General features: G+C 48.3%; 2 protein-coding genes across 2 annotated transcripts; one reads left to right on the top strand and one right to left on the bottom strand.

Moving 5' to 3' along the window:
• Nucleotides 1-2545: 2545 nt before the first annotated feature.
• Nucleotides 2546-4952, bottom strand: adprm (ADP-ribose/CDP-alcohol diphosphatase, manganese-dependent). Its single transcript, XM_080021767.1, has 3 exons — nt 4145-4952; nt 3357-3479; nt 2546-3255 (listed from the first exon to the last, which is right to left on the bottom strand). The coding sequence occupies exons 1-3, from the start codon at nt 4830-4832 to the stop codon at nt 2963-2965; spliced, it is 1104 nt and encodes a 367-aa protein (XP_079877893.1). The 5' UTR covers nt 4833-4952; the 3' UTR covers nt 2546-2962.
• A 3212-nt stretch (nt 4953-8164) lies between these two features.
• Nucleotides 8165-20235, top strand: LOC307245354 (myosin-1-like; the record flags this gene model as incomplete). The annotated part of the gene is made up of 38 exons (XM_080020885.1): nt 8165-8368; nt 8534-8677; nt 8834-8990; nt 9406-9433; nt 9548-9662; nt 9779-9871; nt 9966-10029; nt 10128-10226; nt 10334-10437; nt 10519-10657; nt 10806-10924; nt 11835-11984; nt 12067-12237; nt 12694-13000; nt 13101-13180; nt 13300-13387; nt 13478-13595; nt 13686-13809; nt 13936-14072; nt 14235-14490; nt 14581-14823; nt 14907-15083; nt 15178-15323; nt 15587-15677; nt 15778-16167; nt 16260-16386; nt 16456-16574; nt 16712-16908; nt 17033-17216; nt 17309-17474; nt 17736-17860; nt 17962-18270; nt 18370-18573; nt 18679-18804; nt 19409-19579; nt 19671-19871; nt 19982-20113; nt 20218-20235. 38 exons carry the CDS (start codon nt 8165-8167, stop codon nt 20233-20235), a joined length of 5823 nt encoding a protein of 1940 aa, XP_079877011.1.
• Nucleotides 20236-21416: the final 1181 nt, after the last annotated feature.

Below are 21416 nucleotides of genomic sequence, written 5' to 3'. Positions count from 1 at the left end.
TGGTGGGGTCACTGGGTGGGATCCCTGTGGTGGGGTCACAGGTGTAGGATCCCTGTGGTGGGGTCACTGGTGTGGGATCCCTGTGGTGGGGTCACTGGTGTGGGATCCCTGTGGTGGGGTCACTGGTGTGGGATCCCTGTGGTGGACTCACAGGTGTGGGATCCATGTGGTGGGGTCACTGGGTGGGATCCCTGTGGTGGGGTCACAGGTGTGGGCTCACTGGTGTGGGATCCCTGTGGTGGGGTCACAGGTGTGGGCTCACAGGTGTGGGATCCCTGTGGTGGGCTCACAGGTGTGGGATCCCTGTGGTGGGCACACAGGTGTGGGATCCCTGTGGTGGGGTCATAGGTGTGGGCTCACAGGTGTGAGATCCCTGTGGTGGGCTCACAGGTGTGGGATCCCTGTGGCGGGGTCACAGGTGTAGGATCCCTGTGGCGGGGTCACTGGTGTGGGATCCCTGTGGTGGGGTCACAGGTGTGGGCTCACAGGTGTGGGATCCATGTGGTGGGGTCACTGGGTGGGATCCCTGTGGTGGGGTCACAGGTGTGGGCTCACTGGTGTGGGATCCCTGTGGTGGGGTCACAGGTGTGGGCTCACAGGTGTGGGATCCCTGTGGTGGGCACACAGGTGTGGGATCCCTGTGGTGGGGTCACAGGTGTGGGCTCACAGGTGTGGGATCCCTGTGGTGGGCACACAGGTGTGGGATCCCTGTGGTGGAGTCACAGGTGTGGGCTCACAGGTGTGGGATCCCTGTGGTGGGGTCACTGGTGTGGGATCCCTGTGGTGGGCTCACAGGTGTGGGATCCATGTGGTGGGGTCACTGGGTGGGATCCCTGTGGTGGGGTCACAGGTGTAGGATCCCTGTGGTGGGGTCACTGGTGTGGGATCCCTGTGGTGGGGTCACTGGTGTGGGATCCCTGTGGTGGACTCACAGGTGTGGGATCCCTGTGGTGGGGTCACTGGGTGGGATCCCTGTGGTGGGGTCACAGGTGTGGGCTCACTGGTGTGGGATCCCTGTGGTGGGGTCACAGGTGTGGGCTCACAGGTGTGGGATCCCTGTGGTGGGCTCACAGGTGTGGGATCCCTGTGGTGGGCACACAGGTGTGGGATCCCTGTGGTGGGGTCACAGGTGTGGGATCCCTGTGGTGGGCTCACAGGTGTGGGATCCCTGTGGTGGGCACACAGGTGTGGGATCCCTGTGGTGGGGTCATAGGTGTGGGCTCACAGGTGTGAGATCCCTGTGGTGGGCTCACAGGTGTGGGATCCCTGTGGCGGGGTCACAGGTGTGGGATCCCTGTGGCGGGGTCACAGGTGTAGGATCCCTGTGGTGGGGTCACTGGTGTGGGATCCCTGTGGTGGGGTCAGTGGGTGGGATCCCTGTGGTGGGGTCACAGGTGTGGGCTCACTGGTGTGGGATCCCTGTGGTGGGGTCACAGGTGTGGGCTCACAGGTGTGGGATCCCTGTGGTGGGCACACAGGTGTGGGATCCCTGTGGTGGGGTCACAGGTGTGGGCTCACAGGTGTGGGATCCCTGTGGTGGGCACACAGGTGTGGGATAACTGTGGTGGGATCCCTGTGGTGGGCACACAGGTGTGGGATCCCTGTGGTGGAGTCACAGGTGTGGGCTCACAGGTGTGGGATCCCTGTGGTGGGGTCACTGGTGTGGGATCCCCGTGGTGGGCTCACAGGTGTGGGATCCCTGTGGTGGGCACACAAGTGTGGGATAACTGTGGTGGGATCCCTGTGGTGGGCACACAGGTGTGGGATCCCTGTGGTGGAGTCACAGGTGTGGGCTCACAGGTGTGGGGTCCCTGTGGTGGGGTCACTGGTGTGGGATCCGTTAAGAATAATTAATCACGATTATTGATTATATTATATCGATATAAATGTTTACCATTTTTGAAGTATTGCATTTATTGTGGTATTGCCCACGCGGGAAGATTTATTTTTTTCTTTTTTTTAATTGCCGTTGTACATATGTTATATAATGTAATGTATATTCATGTAAATATATGAAAAAGGAAACATTTTGTTTTGTTTCTCAACAAGATAATACTTCCTTTATTCAATCTATTTTGAATTCTACTCGCATAAAGGCTACGAAACTGGTAAAAAAAAAAAAACTGTCACATAGTGCCCAGTTATATAATCAATTCATATAATCAATTCAATCAATAATCCAAGTTACTCTACCGGTGTCAGCTAAAGACCTGATACTTTTCCATAAGAAAATGATGATGCTGTACATTGTGTTATTTAATAAACTTAATAGTACTGGAGTATGAGTAACACATATGTGGAGTAAAACCCATCTTTTGGGATTGGTCTTTATTGGTCCCCATGAAATGCAGGGAATGAATGAACCACTGAGCAGCAACACTGTAAACAATAGACAAGATAGGTAAAAACATGAAATGCAGTTTAAACTTACAGTAAATTCACCTGAGGCTTAATAATCCCTTCAAATATTTGATTATATTGTTAAAAGGAGAAATAAGTTGTGTGTGTGTTTGGTGTGGAAGGGATGATAAATATGCAGCGCACATGAGAAATAAAGTAATTTATTGTGGACCGTACTCCGTGTAACATGTTTTACATTGCACTTGCCTTAAAATGCCTATCACCCCATCAATGAACTGCATTATTAAATAATTTAAAAAAAACCCATCTTTCTGTGATTTAATATCTCAAACTTCTAAAAATGTTTATAAATATAAGAGAATACAGTCTAAATAATAGTATGGTATGGGGTAATTCCCATTTTGAAACCATAGCCCCCAACACAACGACAGAATCCCAGCGTATTTGTCTGGTGCAGATTATGAATACATAATAATCCCCATCGCAGTATTTTTGGAAGGTTGTAAACAAAAATGTTGACGTAATGTCAGTGCCGCTTCAATCTTATTCGTTTCCCAAGGCCTCTCAGCGCCACCTCGCGCCACCTGCACCACTTTGGCCGTCACGGAAACAGCAGCTCTCTATCGCCCACCCGCCCGTGCCCCTTCAGCAACATCCTGTCCTCGAACACGCACACGGTGCCGAAGGCGTCGCTGTCGGGCGGCGTCTCCACGACGCCCTCCAACGTCAGGTGGTGCACGCCCGACGCCGCGTCCCTGTGGTAGCCGCCGTCGTGGTCGTGTCCGGCTATGAAGCAGACCACGCTGCGGTGCGCCCGGATCAGGGCCAGCACCTCCTCGTAGTTCCACGCCAGGCAGACGGGGTCCGTCGAACCGGGGTGCACCGGGAGGTGGCCTGTCGGCGGGCGCAAGCGGAGCAACAAATCGGAAACGTTCGACGTCTGATCGGCATTTAATTGCAAGTCTCGGTCATTTCAAATCCTTGCGCATACTTACTAACAATGGTGACCCTTTCCCCATTCTCGTCAGTGAGAGTCAACACCTGGTCAAGCCAGTCGAGCTGGTCTTTACTGAAGCCGCCGTTGAACTTCACAAACCTCTGTTCGACACCCTCTGACGCTGAAAGCACGAAGAAAAGTACAACATTTTATTTTATTGTCTTATAAGTGGGGCAAGGGGAACCCAACCAGTTTTTTTTTTTGTTTTTTTTTACTGACATGGCCCCGTTGGAAGACTAAATTTAATGAGATACTTCATATGTGGCATCGTCGGCGTCACAGCAGTACACATCAGAAAAAAACAGGCAATCGCAATACTGTAATGAATATAAAATGGAACGAGATTGGCCATATACAAACAAAATAAAGTTGAATAGAAATAAATTGCCAATATATAATACACCTAAAACAACAATAAACCACCCCCACACACACACACACACACACACACACACCCCAGAAGACAGTTGTACATAAAATGTATAACATAAGATACTGTCTAAATGATGTACGTATTTTCCTATAATTAACTGTCCACAAACAGTAAAAGATCCCACAAAAGAAACTCAACATCATTAGCAGAGTTGAAATGTTGGTAAAATAAAACACCTTGAATATAGAATAATGACGTGTCTATAATGATTGCAATTCCCCCACGAACCCCTAGGAAGGGGCGGGGGGGCGCGCTCTGGACTTTGATATTTTTAAGAGCCTTCTAAGAACCGGCTCTTAAAACCAAACAAAACAAAACAAAACAAAACAAATTGGGGGGGGAGGGAAACGAACCCGGGGGCTCGTTGAGCTCGTCGTTGCTGTTGTGCTCCATCAGCAGACGCAGCGCCTCCGCGTACCGGGCGCTCGCCTCCACTCGCCCCAGCAGGCTGACGTCATAGGCGTCCAGCACCACCACCCGGAAGTGGGCGGCGGGGCTGAAGTGGTAGGCGTAGATGTCGGCGGTCCGGGGTCCTCGCCCCGTCCCGCCGTCGCAGCCGGACATACTGTTCAGCTCCGACCGCAGCAGCTTATCCCTGGTGAAGTTATAAAACTCGTGGTTGCCCCACACGTGATGGACCCGCACGGGGCCGGCGGCGAACTCCCGCATCACGGTGTCCAGGGCTCGGTCCGAGCGGTCGTCGCGCTTGTTATAGCCGTCGATAAGGTCCCCGAGCTGGAGGACGAAGCGCGGCTTCGCGGCGGCGGTCGCCGCCTCCGCCGTCCAGCTCTCCCAGGCCCTGCGCAGCAGCTGCAGGCTACTCCGGTAGTAGCGCGTCCTCGTCCTCGTGTAGTTGAACCCGTCGTCTATGTCGGCGTACTGGATGTCCGCGATCACCCCGAACGTGAAAAGCGGCGTCTGGGAGCGAGCCTCCATCGTCGCCCGGGGTTTGCTGCAGGTGTCGCCGGGTAGCGCTCTGTACTTACGCGCAGGAAGTCGCTGGAAGTTCCGCGGGACGCCCACTTTGTTCAGGAACACCATGCCCCGGCCCCTCGCCGCCCGCCCTTCGCCGCGGGGCCGTGCGTTTCGAAATGCATCGGTGACAGGCGAACGCGTTTTTTTTTTTTTTGTTGACGAGTTAAAACGCGTTAATGGCGCGTCCTGCCTCCCGCAAAAGAAACGGAACCCGGCCTGTTCCGACGGACGCGCGTCCCCCCGCCGGCATCACTTCCTGTTTGTGCGCCGCGCCACCGAGCGGCTGGTTCCTCGTCGCCGGTCGAGCGGGTTTGGTGTTCGCGGGGCTGTTTCCCGGAGAGAGATCAACCCGAAGGACGCGCTCCTCGTTGAATTGTTGTTTTGTTCTCTCTTTCTCGGCCATACTATCTTTCCCCCCCCCGGAGTGCAATGCAGTATATGACACGGCGTGTCACGCACCACAATGTAGAGGAGAGTTTCAATCCAACATGAGGTTTTCACATGTTTCTCCAGCCCCGAGTTACCACCCTCACCAAAAAAAAACAAAAACCGTGGGCGGTGGATTGTAGTACGAAACAAATAACGGAGAAGAGCTAAATAGCGATTTAGAATGACTACGTTTAGATCTATGAATATGATATTCAGCCACAATGATAAAAAAAAAAACCCGTCTTATTTCCTTATGTTTAGCATTACGTTTGTGGAAACCAACCGGTGCATTTTCCCAGCATAGTCAAGATTCAAGATTCAAGATTTTCTATTTGTCACATACATATACATACTTTCATACGTATATGCAGTGAAGTGTAATAAATGTAGTGAATGTTACGTGGGATTTCCAGTGGCACAGTAATAAAGGACACATTCCCAAAGATGTGCCGACAAAAAAAAAATATCAAATGGTGTAATAAAAAAGCCTGAAAACGAAAACAATGACGCGGTTTCGTTTTGTGCTTTTTCACGGTGGGGAAACACTAGAGGGCACTGCGCTACACATTCTCTTAAGTATTTCTGATTTTCTATGTTGGAATAAACTATGGAATATACTACTGTATAGGCCATGCAAGGAACGGCCTTAAAAAAAAAATAAAATAAAAAAATATGCAGTTTCTGTCATTCGCAGTTGCGTTGTGTAGGGCTGACCCCACACTGAGCAGCTTCCAGGCCACATTCATGACAACGTTTGCACATTTCTGAGGCAATTGATGCTCATCAGTCTTTTGCCGACATCTATATGGCAATTATGTCATACTTGTTGGCTTTTGACCGTGATGTTGCCCGCATACAACTTCTCCAAGGTCGTGCAGTGCACACCTCATCCTAACATATGGGGCATCAATGTCATCACCTCAATGTTGGTTACACGTTTAATTAATGGTAAGTTATTAAAAGATCATTTGAGATAAGATCGAGCCCGGAGAGCGCTGGCGAAAGGTTTCGCTTCGGGTTTTCCATCAAATGATATCAAACCAGAATGCGTGGCAGATAATGCACGACTTGATGCCTGCTTAGCGGCGCTTTATTTAGACAACTTGAACTTGACTTGACATTTACTCGTAAGCCGTGAGATTTTCCCATCTGTTGCATGAAAGATTCTGTTGTGAAACGTTGGTATCGCGACCGTTCATTGTGCAGCAGGAGGCGCGCGTCATTGTCTGGGAGGGACAGCCTGCGCACAACTCGGGCTGTCGGGGAACACCGCTTTCATAGACATTCAACACCAACATCTGCTACAAAGCGCATAATGAACAGTTTTTTAAAGGTCCAATTATAACGACGTGATAATGCACACTTGAGTGATGAGGCAATGATGCTATATCCATCACAGCCCCCCTTCAAGAAGAAGCCCTCGCTGGAGACGGAGGTCCATTAAGCTTCATGGCTGCTTGCTCATGATTCATCACCGCTCTGTCACTTTATAGCCTTGATCTGGTTTTCATGACATTGATCTACAATTATGTGACGGCCCGAATGCGATGCTTCATCTCCAGGTGGCGTAATTGTCGTTTAGTTATTAACAATTCCTTTCACGCCCGTATTTTCCATCCGTCTTTTTGTCGCCTAAAATTCTCCCCCTCTTCTCGGTGAGGGTTTAAATGGGCCGAAGTGTGTTGGAAACGTTAATTAGCTCATTCGAGAAATGACAACAATTATTCTTTCCTGTGCTATAATTGTACATTCTCACCCCAGGCGCGCACTTGTGTGTGTGTGTGTGTGTGTGTGTGTGTGTGTATGCGCGCGTGTGTGTGTGTGTGTGTGTGTGGTGTCCTCTAGTGTCCCTCAAAGTTGGTTGAGAGGAAGATGTTGGCAGGACACGACCATTAGTCCGCTGTAATCTCCAAAGCCCCCAGGAAGATCCTGAGGGAATTTCTATGGAGGGGTGCATCAGTCACGCCTTTTATTTATAAGCCTTATCATAGCAATCCCAGAGATCACGGATTCTTTTTTGTTGTGAGACTTCAAAACAGACAATAAGACCCCGGGAGGCACCGGTGAGGAGATTTGCGCGATTAGAACTCGCGGGAGAGGTTCTTGAGGTGCGAGTGTAAGATAAACACAAACGTTACCGCTCCCCCAACCCTGTGTATCACAACCTACGACCTTCAGCACCTTCACAGTTGGAGCCGTGCATAGGCTCGCATCCTGCAGGTTTCTAATCATAAAATAGTACGAGGGTTGGGTCAGATTCGACAGTTTACAGTTTAGACGTGTTTCCATGACGCCGAATATAAATACGCCTTCACCGCATTGGGATATAATCTTGCAAAGTCAGAGGTCGAAGACACTCTCCCAACAATAGAAGATACCCCATTACACTGGTAGTCATGGAGTGGGCCCCGCGTGCTTAGGGCATTGCAGCATCCCCGAGACCCTTTCGGCCAGACAGCTTTATCTCTAAGCTGAGCACCCCCCCTCCCCATTTTGCACCCACACCACCCCAATCACTTCTTGAGCTGCATGCATTTATAACAAAGGCCTTGCGGCACTTTACGTAACATCACATACTGTCCTCGTCACCTCCCTCCAACCGTGTTTGTTTGAGGGGGCTGGAATAAATTTGAGGTCAGCGGTGGCTCTTCCAAGAGAGAGAGGGAGGGAGGGAGGGAGGGAGAGAGAGGTTGGACCCTATAAAAGAGGTAAGGGTCAAAGCCTTAGACATTTTTTCAGCTCACACTTCTGCACGGTGAGTATATTCCTCCGTGGTAGATTCTGCCCGACACTTCAATTTGTTTTCTGGATCAGGTTTTTTTTTGTTGTTTTTTTTGTTTTTTCCAGGTGACGGTTCAAACAAGTCCCCCCTCTCCAAAGAAGCCCAGAGACTTTCAATCGAAATTCAAAGTACTGTTTCACTCTCCGCTTTCGTAGGTAACCCCCGGGTCCTGGGGTGTGGTGCAAAGATGAGTTCGGACGCAGAAATGGCCGTCTTCGGGGAGGCTGCTCCGTACCTGAGGAAGCCCGAACGGGAGCGGATCGAGGCCCAGAACCAGCCGTTCGACGCCAAAACAGCCGTGTTTGTCAACGACCCCAAGGAGCTCTACGTCAAAGGCACTCTGCAAAGCAAAGACGGCGGGAAAATGACGGTTAAAACCGACGCGGGACAAGTAAGTTAAATATGATGGATTTATTCGTCCACTTTTTCGAAGTCATATCGCCTGAAGTTAGTATGAAAAATGTTTTTTCGACGACATGCAAGTTAGTTGTAGCCGCTTGGATTCCCGACCTAAAGGACTAAAGGGCTGTTTCATGGCTGTTCTTGTCCGGTGCAGGTTGTAACGGTGAAGGATGACCAAGTCTTCCCCATGAACCCGCCGAAGTTTGACAAGATTGAGGACATGGCCATGCTGACCCACCTCAACGAGGCCTCCGTGCTGTACAACCTCAAAGAGCGCTACGCCGCATGGATGATCTATGTGAGGAGTCACTCCGTGACGGCCGTTCCCGGCCGATGGCCGGCGCGGAGCCGAGTTAGATCCCGGCTCACATGCGACGGCTTCGTCGCAGGGTCAGTTCCGCCCGTTCTTAAAATGGGAGCGTACTGACCGCGTCAATCTCTGTTCTTGTTTTAGACCTATTCCGGTCTCTTTTGTGTCACGGTGAACCCCTACAAGTCGCTGCCGGTGTACAAACAGGAGGTGGTGGTGGCCTACAGGGGGAAAAAGCGCCAGGAGGCGCCCCCGCACATCTTCTCCATCTCCGACAACGCCTATCAGTTCATGCTGACCGGTAAATAGACCCGACTTGTGGAGAGCGGTGGTTGCCGTGAGATCGTCCATGTTGGGTGGGTTGCACTAATAGAGAATGTTTTTTCACCTTTTTCATCCCAGGGTGCTGTTCTTTTTCTGTAAACCTCCATCCGTATGAACAGTTTATTAACCACAGCTATAACAGTCCCGGCGAGTGCCTAATCACAAGGCATATAACGCAAACACATTTAACGTTTCTTAAAAAGTGCCAGATTAACGAATGTGGGATAAATATAAAATATGGGATTGTATTTATTTATTATTATTATTATTTTTTTTTATTTTTTTTACACAAAATAATCTTACGGATTACCACTTTAAATATCTGCATTGCTTTTGTTTCCCTGATAGAATGTACAACTTCGCCATTTGTCTGTGATGGTTTTTGCTTTTAGATCGAGAAAACCAGTCCATCCTTATCACGTAAGCTGCGCAACCAGACCAATAATGATGACTGTAATACACAACTACTTCCTTTGATGCTACGTGCAAATGATCGCCGAATGTTTTCTGGGCGTATGCTTCACCGTTCCACAGCGGAGAATCCGGTGCAGGTAAGACTGTGAACACGAAACGTGTCATCCAGTACTTTGCGACAATCGCAGTGTCTGGGGACAGGAAGAAAGATCTCGCCGCCTCTGGCAAAATTAAGGTAACCTCCGGTCGTAATCCATCCATTCGAATCGCGATCTGGAGCGGTCGACGTGGTCGGCTGCTTTTCAATCAACATTCACATGAGGCCGGTTGGTGTCTTCCCCGGGTCTCCAGGGCACTCTGGAGGACCAGATCATCTCGGCCAACCCGCTGCTCGAGGCCTTTGGAAACGCCAAGACCGTCAGAAACGACAACTCCTCTCGCTTCGTGAGCGCCCATGTCGACGTTTCCGTTGTTCCGTGAGTCGCCGTCCCCGTCCTGATCTCTTCACGCATAAAGATCGGGTTTTGTCCCCCTGCAGGGTAAATTCATACGCATCCACTTCGGAACCACAGGAAAACTGGCTTCTGCCGACATTGAAACTTGTGAGTCGCATCACGTGTTACTATGTCATGTTTAACACAGCGTCTTCGTCTTTTCAACACTGTTGTTTTTTGGCTGTTGTTTTTTTTTTTTATGATAGATTTGCTGGAAAAATCCAGGGTAACGTTTCAGCTGGTCGCAGAGAGGAGTTATCACATTTTCTACCAGATCATGTCCAACAGGAAGCCTGAGCTGATAGGTAAAAATACCAATCAAAAGGATTTTGATTCATTTGTTGTTGTTGATGGGGTCTTTTTTTTTTTTTTTGTCATGCAACTCTAAAGTGCACATTTATTTATCGTTCAGAGACTCTTCTCATCACCACAAACCCCTTCGACTACCCGTTTGTGAGCCAGGGGGAAATCAGCGTGGGAAGCATCAACGACAGCGAAGAACTCATGGCCACCGATGTGAGGGACTCTTTCACTCTTTTTCGCTGCTTTAATCCCTGCAAGAGTTGCCGTTAAACCCCGCCATCGCCGCGGTTTCAGAGTGCCGTGGACATCCTGGGATTCACCGCCGAGGAGAAGATCGGCATCTACAAGCTGACCGGCGCAGTGATCCATTACGGGAACATGAAGTTCAAGCAGAAGCCGAGAGAGGAGCAGGCGGAGCCGGATGGAACGGAGGGTGAATATCAGCCGCTTTCCCGGCGCTCTGCTCCTTTTGTCTCGGTTTTTCGTCTCTCGCAGTCTCAACGTGGGGGATTCCACAGAGGAATTACGAAATAGGTGGAATTATTTCATCGTAACTATTCCCATAAATGTCATTTTTTCAGTGGCTGACAAAGCGGCGTACCTCATGGGCCTGAACTCTGCAGACCTGCTGAAGGCGTTGTGTTACCCCAGAGTCAAGGTCGGGAACGAGTACGTCACCAAAAGCCAGACTGTTCAGCAGGTACGATGCAAACCTTTACCGAAGGAAACTAGAGAAAGCACATTCTAAACATATAAGCAGACTGTTAGACGATGACCAAGGCCTGAATTAACCACGTAAAAAAAACAAACAGGTACACCTTACCTGTGAGAATTAATGCTGAACGTTTGCTTTTTTTTATTTCATGATGTATTCATGATGTATTCATGTTTTAGGCTGAAATGACATCATGTTAAACTCTAAAAGTGTTGTTTTTTTTCTTAAGTAGGCGATGGGTTTGCTATTTAAATGAAGGAGCGCTATCGCAGGTCCTTCCCTCCTGCGGCTGTCAGACTGTATAACCAACAGCGCAGCCAGTAGATCACACACACACACACACACACACACACACACACACACACACACACACACACACACACACACACACACACACACACACGCACGCACGCAGGCACACAGACACACACACACACACAACTGTGGAAAATCCAAGTGCAATTTTTTTATCAAAAAAAATGAAAAAGTACAATCCCCGATGTGCAATGTGTCAAAATATACGCTTAGTACTCTGATTGCTATTTATGGTGTTTTTTTCTATATATTCTACATTGTTTATAGTGCTTACCCTGATATGCTCTCTATTCTTCTGCTGTCACTTTTTGCTGCTGTAACAATGTAGATTTCCCCGTTGTGGGACTAATAAAGGTTTATCTTATCTTATCTTGTCTTATCTTAAATATTGTCACAATCCTATTTCATGATCCTATTATCATTTAGTTCATTTTTTGACGTCCTTTGCTTAAGTATTACAATTCTGTATTTATCTGGTTGCAGTGTCTTTATAGCGTGATTATAAGCACGATTTCACGTTTAAGTGTGAGGCCTTATTTGAAAGTGTTTGCGAACTGACTGAAGCGCCTCCTCCTCGCAGGTCTACAACTCCATCGGTGCTTTGGCCAAGTCCGTCTACGAGAAGATGTTTGTGTGGATGGTCATTCGCATCAACCAGATGTTGGACACCAAGCAGCCGAGGCAGTTCTTCATCGGAGTCCTGGACATCGCCGGGTTTGAGATCTTTGACGTGCGTATGCAAACAAAGCGACGGCATTTCACTGTCACGATTAAAGAGATGTTTGGCTGACAGGCACTTGTTTCCTTGGCAGTACAACAGTCTGGAACAGCTGTGCATCAACTTCACGAATGAGAAACTGCAGCAGTTCTTCAACCACCACATGTTTGTGCTGGAGCAAGAGGAGTACAAGAAGGAAGGCATCGAGTGGGTGTTCATTGACTTTGGAATGGACTTAGCCGCCTGTATAGAACTCATTGAAAAGGTAGGCTGGTTGATATACAGTATACAGTATATACAGTATGACTCTACAAACCTAATCTACTAACCTACTGTTGCATTTCTACCGTTACCGTTATCTCCATACTCACTTTATTTATCTCCATACTCACTTTATTCACATGCACTTTCCCTTCTATTTTGTATCTTTTTGGGTCTTATTTTATTTGTATTTTATTTTATTGATATTATTCTATTCCCTCACTCTCTCTCTCTTGGAAGAGCCACCGCTGACCATTATGTTTTAGGAATCAGTTAGTTTCAGTTAGTTGCTAGGTAGGAATAAGGTAAGCTATTATGTTCGGTTTAGTAACTATTGTGCATAATCTCCGGGTGCGTTGCAAAGACATTTCCCTGCATATATATATGAACGTATGTATATGTATGTGACGAATAAATCTCTTGAATCTCTTTGAATCTCTACTCTCCACTTCCTCAATAGCCAATGGGCATCTTCTCCATCCTCGAAGAGGAGTGTATGTTCCCAAAGGCGTCAGACACCACCTTCAAAAACAAGCTCTACGACCAGCATCTCGGAAAGTCCAACAACTTCCATAAGCCCAAGCCGGTCAAAACCAAGGCGGAGGCGCACTTCTCCCTGGTGCACTACGCCGGCACCGTGGACTACAGCATCACAGGCTGGCTGGACAAGAACAAGGATCCCCTGAATGACACTGTGGTCCAGCTCTACCAAAAGGCCGGTCTGAAGCTGCTGGTGTTCCTCTACTGTAGCTACTCTTCATCTGACGGTAAGAGCACGACGGAGGGGAAATACTAGCCATTCGGAGAACGTTGCCTCATGATTTTTTGAGAAACAACCCATGCAGGGAAACTCTTTTTCTCCTGCAGAAAACAGCGGAGGAAGTGGCGCCAAGAAATCTTCCAAGAAGAAGGGCTCGTCCTTCCAAACCGTGTCAGCCCTCTTCAGGGTAAGTGTGCTGTATTGCATGATTTTAAAATGGCGATAACATTTACTCACAAATGAAATCGCAGTGTGATATCAGCCATGGTCCTGATCTGTAGTGATGCTATTGATACCCTTGAATAGGAAAACCTGGGGAAACTGATGACCAATCTGAGGAGCACCCATCCCCATTTTGTGAGGTGTCTGATTCCAAATGAAACTAAAACTCCAGGTAATAACATTTTTTTTTTAAAGTAGCATTAGTTATTAATCAACGTAAGTTTCAGTGCATTGATTATAACCTGGTTTTGTGCTTTCTCAGGTATTATGGAGAACCACCTGGTTATCCATCAGCTCCGATGCAACGGTGTGTTGGAAGGAATCAGGATCTGTCGAAAGGGCTTCCCAAGTAGAATACTGTATGGAGACTTCAAGCAAAGGTACAAATACAAAGCTTTAGACCCCTTTGTGTGAAATGTGTTTTCTCTTTCTTTCTTTTTTTTTAAATGAATTTCTTTTTCTCTCTTTAGGTACAAAGTATTGAATGCCAGCGTGATACCCGATGGCCAATTCATCGATAACAAGAAAGCTGCCGAGAAGCTCTTGGGTTCTATCGATGTGGACCACACTCAGTACAAGTTTGGTCATACAAAGGTGAGTTATTTTAAATGTCACAAATGCCGTTAGAGCTCCTGTAACTCATTGTGTGTTTAAAAAAAACAACAACCTGTCCCTCTGTGGCTTGTGCTGATTCCTGAACATTTATTACCTGTACTGTAGGTGTTCTTCAAAGCAGGGCTCTTGGGCCTGCTTGAGGAGATGAGGGATGAGAAACTGGCCTCTCTCATCACCATTACTCAAGCCTTGTGCCGTGGCTTCCTCAGAAGGAGGGAGTTTCAGAAAATGATGGAGAGGAGGTATTTGGAGACGCAGAACTTTGGGAAAACAGAACTTTCTTGCTCTAAGATATACCCGTGGCTACTGAAACTATTTGGGTTGAAGCTTTTTACTTCACACTTCAGCTGCATTTTTACCACATCTCTTTATTTGACGCTGTACTAAGTGGGTTCTCTTCCCAGGGAATCCATCTACATTGTCCAGTACAACATCCGCTCCTTCATGAATGTGAAACACTGGCCGTGGATGAAGCTGTACTTCAAGATCAAGCCACTCCTGAGGAGTGCTGAGACCGAGAAGGAGATGGCCAACATGAAAGTGGAGTTTGCCAAGTGCCAGGAGGACCTCGCCAAAGCCGAGGCCAAACGGAAGGAGATGGAAGCCAAAATGGTTTCCCTGCTCCAGGAGAAAAACGACTTGCGTCTGCAGGTTCAGTCCGTAAGTACTCGCGAACATTTTTACCCGGAGGTCATAAATCGCGAAACCAAACGGAACCGTTCCTCACAAATCTGTGAAATTCGGCACCAGGAAAGCGAGGGCCTGGCGGACGCAGAGGAGAGGTGCGAGGGTCTGATAAAGAATAAAATTCAGCTGGAGGCCAAAACCAAAGAGCTGAGCGAGAGGCTGGAGGACGAGGAGGAGGTCAACGCAGAGCTGACCGCCAAGAAGAGGAAGCTGGAGGACGAGTGCTCCGAGCTGAAGAAAGACATCGATGACTTGGAGCTCACCCTGGCCAAAGTGGAGAAGGAGAAACACGCCACGGAGAACAAAGTAAGCGTCCCCTCTGAACAACGCGGACCGCGAGACCGGGGGAAATGTCGAACTAAACATGTGACTTACGCCGGTGAATTCAGGTGAAGAACCTGACTGAGGAGATGTCCACCCTCGACGACACCATTGTCAGGTTGTCCAAGGAGAAGTCCGCCCTCCAAGAGGCCCATCAGCAGACGCTGGACGACTTGCAGGCAGAGGAGGACAAAGCTAACAGCGTGACCAAAGCCAAGGTCAAACTGGAGCAGCAGGTTGATGATGTGAGTCCAACAGCATCAGCATGTGAAAAAAAAAAACACGACTTTCATGCACTTTGTGCCACAACTGTGATAACAGTGATTTCCAATGTGATAGCTCGAGGGCTCTCTGGAGCAAGAAAAAAAGATGCGGCTGGATATAGAGAGGGCCAAAAGAAAGCTGGAAGGAGACCTGAAGTTATCGCAGGAATCCATAATGGATCTTGACAATGACAAGCAGCAGCTGGAGGAGCGTCTTAAAAAGTAGGAACAAAATGCACCCGAGTATAAAAATTCATTGTCATCGGATCAACTTAAAAATGCCTTCTATTTGTAAAAACAAGCTTTATTTTTATGTCGTCTCAACTTGAAATTGAGAAAATATGGTCTTAACTTTAAGCATTTTGTAAGCATCAAATGACTCCAGTCGAATACATTCTTCTTCTTATACAGTGTATCATACAATTTTTGAGCTGCTAAACTCGCTTATGCTTTAACCGTGTGATTTGGTTTTGTACGCTTTTCAGGAAAGACTTTGAATTCAGCCAACTTGTATGCAAAATTGAAGACGAGCAAAGTATGGCTGTACAATCTCAAAAGAAGATTAAGGAGCTCCAGGTACTATAGGACAGAGAAGATGATCATCAAAGTTGTAGTTATTGTTATAAGATTTTTTTATTTTTAATCATTTTAACTTGTCATGTTCTACACTGGAAAGGCCCGTATCGAAGCGCTGGAGGAGGAGATTGAGGCCGAGCGCGTGGCCAGGGCTAAGGTGGAGAAGCAGCGAGCTGACCTCTCCAGGGAACTTGAGGAGATCAGCGAGAGGCTGGAGGAGGCCGGCGGGGCCACCGCCGCCCAGATCGAGATGAACAAGAAGCGGGAGGCCGAGTTCCAGAAGCTGCGGCGGGACCTGGAGGAGTCCACGCTGCACCACGAGGCCACCGCCGCGGCCCTGAGGAAGAAGCACGCGGACGTCATGGCCGAGCTGGGCGAGCAGATCGACAACCTGCAGAGGGTGAAGCAGAAGCTGGAGAAGGAGAAGAGCGAGTTCAAGATGGAGACCGATGACCTGTGCACCAACATAGAGGCCATTGGCAAGGCAAAGGTAGCAATGGAGCGTACCAGGATTTTGACGACGGGCAGACCGGCGTGCTGGACACACTGAACGTAACAGCAGTTTTCTCCCTCATCTTTCAGGCTAATTATGAGAAACTGTGCCGCTCCCTAGAAGACCAGCTGTCTGAATTAAAGACGAAAAATGACGAGAACAGCCGCCTGATCACTGAATTAAATGCTCAAAGGGCAAGACTTCAGACTGAAAACGGTATGATTGATGATAATGTTTTCAGAGACTGCGGCAGCTCAATAAATAACTTTATTTATATATCCATAGGTGAGTTTAACCGTCATCTCGAGGAAAAGGACACAATTGTTTCCCAATTGTCGAGGGCTAAGCTCGCCTTCACTCAACAGACGGAGGAACTGAAGAGGCAGGTTGAGGAAGAAACCAAGGTCTGCTTCACCACTTTGCTCTTTAACCTCTACCCATATGAGATGCTTTTTACTGCAGATTTACATTGAACCATTCGAATATCAGCTCCACTGTCGAAATCAGAAAAAAAAAAGATAAAAAAACATCTTTCAAACAGGCAAAGAATGCACTCGCCCACGCCTTCCAATCTGCTCGCCATGACTGTGACCTGCTGAGGGAGCAGTTTGAGGAGGAGCAGGAGGCCAAGGCGGAGCTCCAGAGAGCCATGTCCAAGGCCAACAGCGAGGTGGCCCAGTGGAGAGCAAAATACGAGACCGATGCCATCCAGCGCACAGACGAATTGGAAGAGGCCAAGTGAGAATCGAAAAACCTTTAGATCTTCGTCGGGATCCCCCAGAAATTACGTTCCCTGGCCAAATTAGGTCACGGATGTCGTTTCACAATGAATGAGGCGGGGCTGTCATTTTGCTTTCTCCAGGAAAAAGCTTGCCCAGCGTCTCCAGGACGCCGAGGAGACCATTGAGGCGGTGAATGCAAAATGCTCCTCCCTGGAGAAAACCAAGCAGAGGCTGCAGGGGGAGGTGGAGGACCTCATGGTCGACGTAGAAAGGGCCAATGCTCAAGCGGCCGCCCTGGACAAAAAGCAGAGAAACTTTGATAAGGTAACGGTAGACACCATGTACAAGTCGCCGGCAATGGCAACTTTGGCGACGATGAGAGAACGAGGGAATACTTTTTTTGAATCCCTGCTCAGATTTTGACGGAGTGCAAGCAGAAGTTCGAGGAGAGCCAGGCGGAGCTGGAGGGCTCACTGAAAGAGTGTCGTTCCCTCAGCACCGAGCTCTTCAAAATGAAGAATTCTTACGAGGAGGCTCTGGAGCACCTGGAGGTCCTCAAGCGAGAGAACAAAAACCTGCAACGTGCGTACTTGACAGTGCACGGCTTTGTAAGAGATTTGACCTTTTTTTTCACGGTTTGAAACTCTGCCTGGTGGGACTGTGGTTAAGAGAAGCTGCGAGAGGCTGCAGCAAAGTGACGAGTTTCTCACTAGCGAGGTTGAGTTATGAATGACGGAAACCACCATTTGAACATGATTTAAATATGATTTGACATAAACAGAATGGGTTTTGATTGGCCCGGATCGCCTCATCATTGACATTTCTGTTCTTTACATTTTTTAGAGGAAATATCTGACCTCACTGAGCAACTCGGGGAGAACGGCAAAGTCCTGCACGAGCTGGAGAAGAATAAGAAGCAAGCGGAGACGGAGAAGACGGAGATCCAGTCGGCTTTGGAGGAGGCTGAAGTAATACCCCTTTGTGAAAATGAAGAGATACATACTCACATCTTGTTCCATCTTGGGTATCGGCGGATTTATTCTGATCCTCATCCTCATCCTCATCCCAGGCCTCTCTCGAGCACGAGGAGTCCAAGATCCTTCGCATCCAGCTGGAGCTCGCCCAGGTCAAAGGGGAGGTGGACCGAAAGTTCGCCGAGAAAGACGAGGAGATGGAGCAGCTGAAGCGCAACCACCAGCGCACCGTGGAGACCATGCAGTCGGCGCTGGACTCCGAGACGCGCAGCAGGAACGACGCCATGAGGATCAAGAAGAAGATGGAGACCGATCTCAATGAGATGGAGGTCCAGCTGAGCCACGCCATCCGGCAGGCCGCGGAGGCGCAGAAGCAGCTGCGCAACATGCAGGCGCACCTCAAGGTAGGACGCGTGCGGCTCAACACCGGCGGGTATCACGGCGAGTCGCAGCATTCCGAAGCCTCCCCTTTTTTTCCCCCCGACGCTTTCCTTCTCCCCCAGGAGCAAACCCTGCACCTGGACGAAGCACTGCGTAGCCAGGAGGACCTGAGGGAGCAAATGGCCATTGCGGACCGCAGGAACAACCTGATGCAAGCCGAGGTGGACGAGCTGAGGGCCGCTCTGGAGCAAACCGAGAGGAGCCGCAAGGTCGCTGAGCAGGAGCTGATCGACGCCTGTGAGAGACTCGGGCTGCTGCACTCCCAGGTGATGAACATGGCTGATACACCTGAGGGTCTAGGCACCCCCCCCCGTCCCTTCCTCACCCCCCGCTGAGTAAAACCTTGCAAAGTCACCATCGCTTTCTCACAGAACACTAGCCTGCTCAACTCCAAGAGGAAGCTGGAATCGGACGTCAGTCAGCTTCAGGGAGAGGTGGACGACGCCACCCAAGAGGCTCGCAACGCAGAGGAGAAAGCCAAGAAGGCCATCACCGATGTAAATATGACAACAAGTGCCTTTTCGGGTCTTTTGCCCGAGCGGCTTTCGTTTTATAATTGGGAGTTTTTAGTGACTGTGGCCCGTTAAAACAATATGTGAATGTCGGCATGTATGATCCAATGTCATTTTAATTAACACCGTGTCTCCATTCTGAAAAGTCCGAAAACAGGCGTGAATTTGTGACCGAGAAAGCCACTAAAATAACTAATCTACGTCAGCTTTGTGCTGATTTACATCTGTTGCTGGTGCTAAGCCATACTTACCATCTGTAATGCGGATTTGATCTCATTAAAATGAAATGTTGATACCGGATGTTTATGACCGGAGGGAACAGTCATACATTTCAGTTTGCAGCTCAAAAAACAGACTTCTCTGGAGCCCGAGGAATCCAAAATTATTCTCTCTAGTGTGAAGTTCCTCTTTGATTGAAACCGTTTCAAATGAAAGCACCTGAATCATCTCCACTCGAAAAAAAAAAATAAAAAAATGTCAAGAAAAATGACTAGTGACTAGAGACTTTCGTAAGAAGGATATTCAAAAGCAAAGATCATTTTCGAGCTTACTTTGTTTGGCCCACCGCTGTTTCACTGTGGAATCGCAGGCAGCTATGATGGCCGAGGAGCTGAAGAAGGAGCAGGACACCAGCAGTCACCTGGAGAGGATGAAGAAGAACCTGGAGTCCTCCATTAAGGATCTGCAGCACCGTCTGGATGAAGCAGAGAACCTGGCCTTGAAGGGAGGAAAGAAGCAGCTCCAGAAACTGGAGACCAGGGTACGGCTGGGACCAACATTGTCCTCCCTGTTTGGATCTCGGAAGCTTGAGGCTCCGGCTCGGCGTTGACCGCTCGGCCATTTTGCCGTAGGTGCGCGAGCTGGAGGGAGAGGTGGAGAGCGAGCAGAAGAGAGGGGTGGAGGCCATCAAGGGGATCCGTAAGTATGAGAGGAGAACGAAGGAGCTGAGCTATCAGACGGAGGAGGACAAGAAGACCATCCTGAGGCTGCAGGACCTGGTGGACAAGCTGCAGCTCAAGGTCAAGGCCTACAAGCGTCAGACCGAGGAAGCCGTAAGAGCCGAAATATCGCACCCACGGAACAACAAATCCAGTCAGAAAATGCCGTCATTAGATATTAAATGCGTGATGATGCGTCGTGATGTGTTGGTTGGTTTCTGCAGGAGGAGCAAGCCAATGTTCACGTTGCGAAATTGAGGAAGGTGCAGCACGAGCTGGAGGAGGCGGAGGAGCGGGCGGACATCGCTGAATCCCAAATCAGCAAGTTAAGAGCCAAGAGCAGAGATGTGGGGAAGGTACAAGCTACATTTAGAACAAGAACAGTAATATCTCCAATAATATCACAAATAATCAAATTCTCCATTTTCCCTCTCTTCCCTTCCCTTCTCTTTTCATTCAGGCCGGTGACTCCGAGTAGGAGATCTGTTCTGTGCCGACATACGTATAATACTCCTCTTTGCAAACGATATAGTGTAGTGAGAAAAATCTTATTTTTGTGAAACCGTAGTGGCAATAAAGTTGTGTGAAGCAAGTCAACACATTTGCACTGGACTTTTCTTGGCGTCCATTAGTGGACTGTAGCGAATGTTGTTATCAGAATCCAGGCAAATAATCCATTTATTTCCTGTTGGAACCACGGGGCGAAATGAACCCGACCCAACAGGATAGCGTAAAAATTAAAAAAAGTAATACCATTTTTTTGACGTAGAACATTCACATCTCGTTTTTCGGAGCCGACGGGCCAATCGGAGGAGTCCCCTTTACAATAGCGAGATGCTTCGCCATTGACCCCCCCCTACTATCCCACTGTCCACTGGGGCTGGTGTCTGAGTGGCTTGGAGCTAATTTGAGAAACTTGGGTGTTTACAAAGATCAGGGCAAATCCTGGTGTGAATGCCGGGGCGACAGCAGCCGCAGCGGCTTGCCCTGCAATAGCTGTGCCGCACTGTCACTCATCCACAGTTAACACCTTGAGATTGCACGAGATCGGCGGATTAACCGCGATTAACCGTGATCACAAAACAATCCGGGCCGCGCCGAAAAGGAGGTAGAGCACGTCCTTCTGGCACGCCACTGTACATAGCGTTCTCTTATCTTTTTGGAAATACTCCTTATTTCGCAACTACTTAATAAATAATAAAATAAAAACAATCCGCTGAGAATGTCTACGTTAGAGACTGAGGTAAAAAAATAAAATAATACAAGCTTCTCTGTTATGTGAACGTTGATTTAAAGATAATTTGTTTCAAGAGAGATATTGAAGGTCACAATCCTTAAAAGTTACTAGAAGAGTATTGTGCTTTTAGCTGAAAAACTATGTGAATTAAGGGGTTGCAACACAAAAGGAATCTATGAATTAAAGGTATGTGTGTGCATATATATATATATATATATATATATATATATATATATATAAAATGTTTTATTTATATCTCTATCCATTTTCTTATTTAATTCTTTTTTTTTTTTACAAATTGTGATGTTGTGTGTATTCCTGCAATTCCAGTTAGCTCTGTTTTTGTATTGCTTTAATACTCATTGAGGTTATCACTTTCACTTCCCATTGGAATATGCTGCGCATTAAATGATATGGAACCA

The sequence above is a fragment of the Zeus faber genome (genome assembly GCF_960531495.2).
Source record: "Zeus faber genome assembly, chromosome: 20".
Taxonomy (NCBI): domain Eukaryota; kingdom Metazoa; phylum Chordata; class Actinopteri; order Zeiformes; family Zeidae; genus Zeus; species Zeus faber.
Note: the sequence above shows the minus strand (reverse complement) of the source record. Positions and strands in the feature narration are given on the sequence as shown.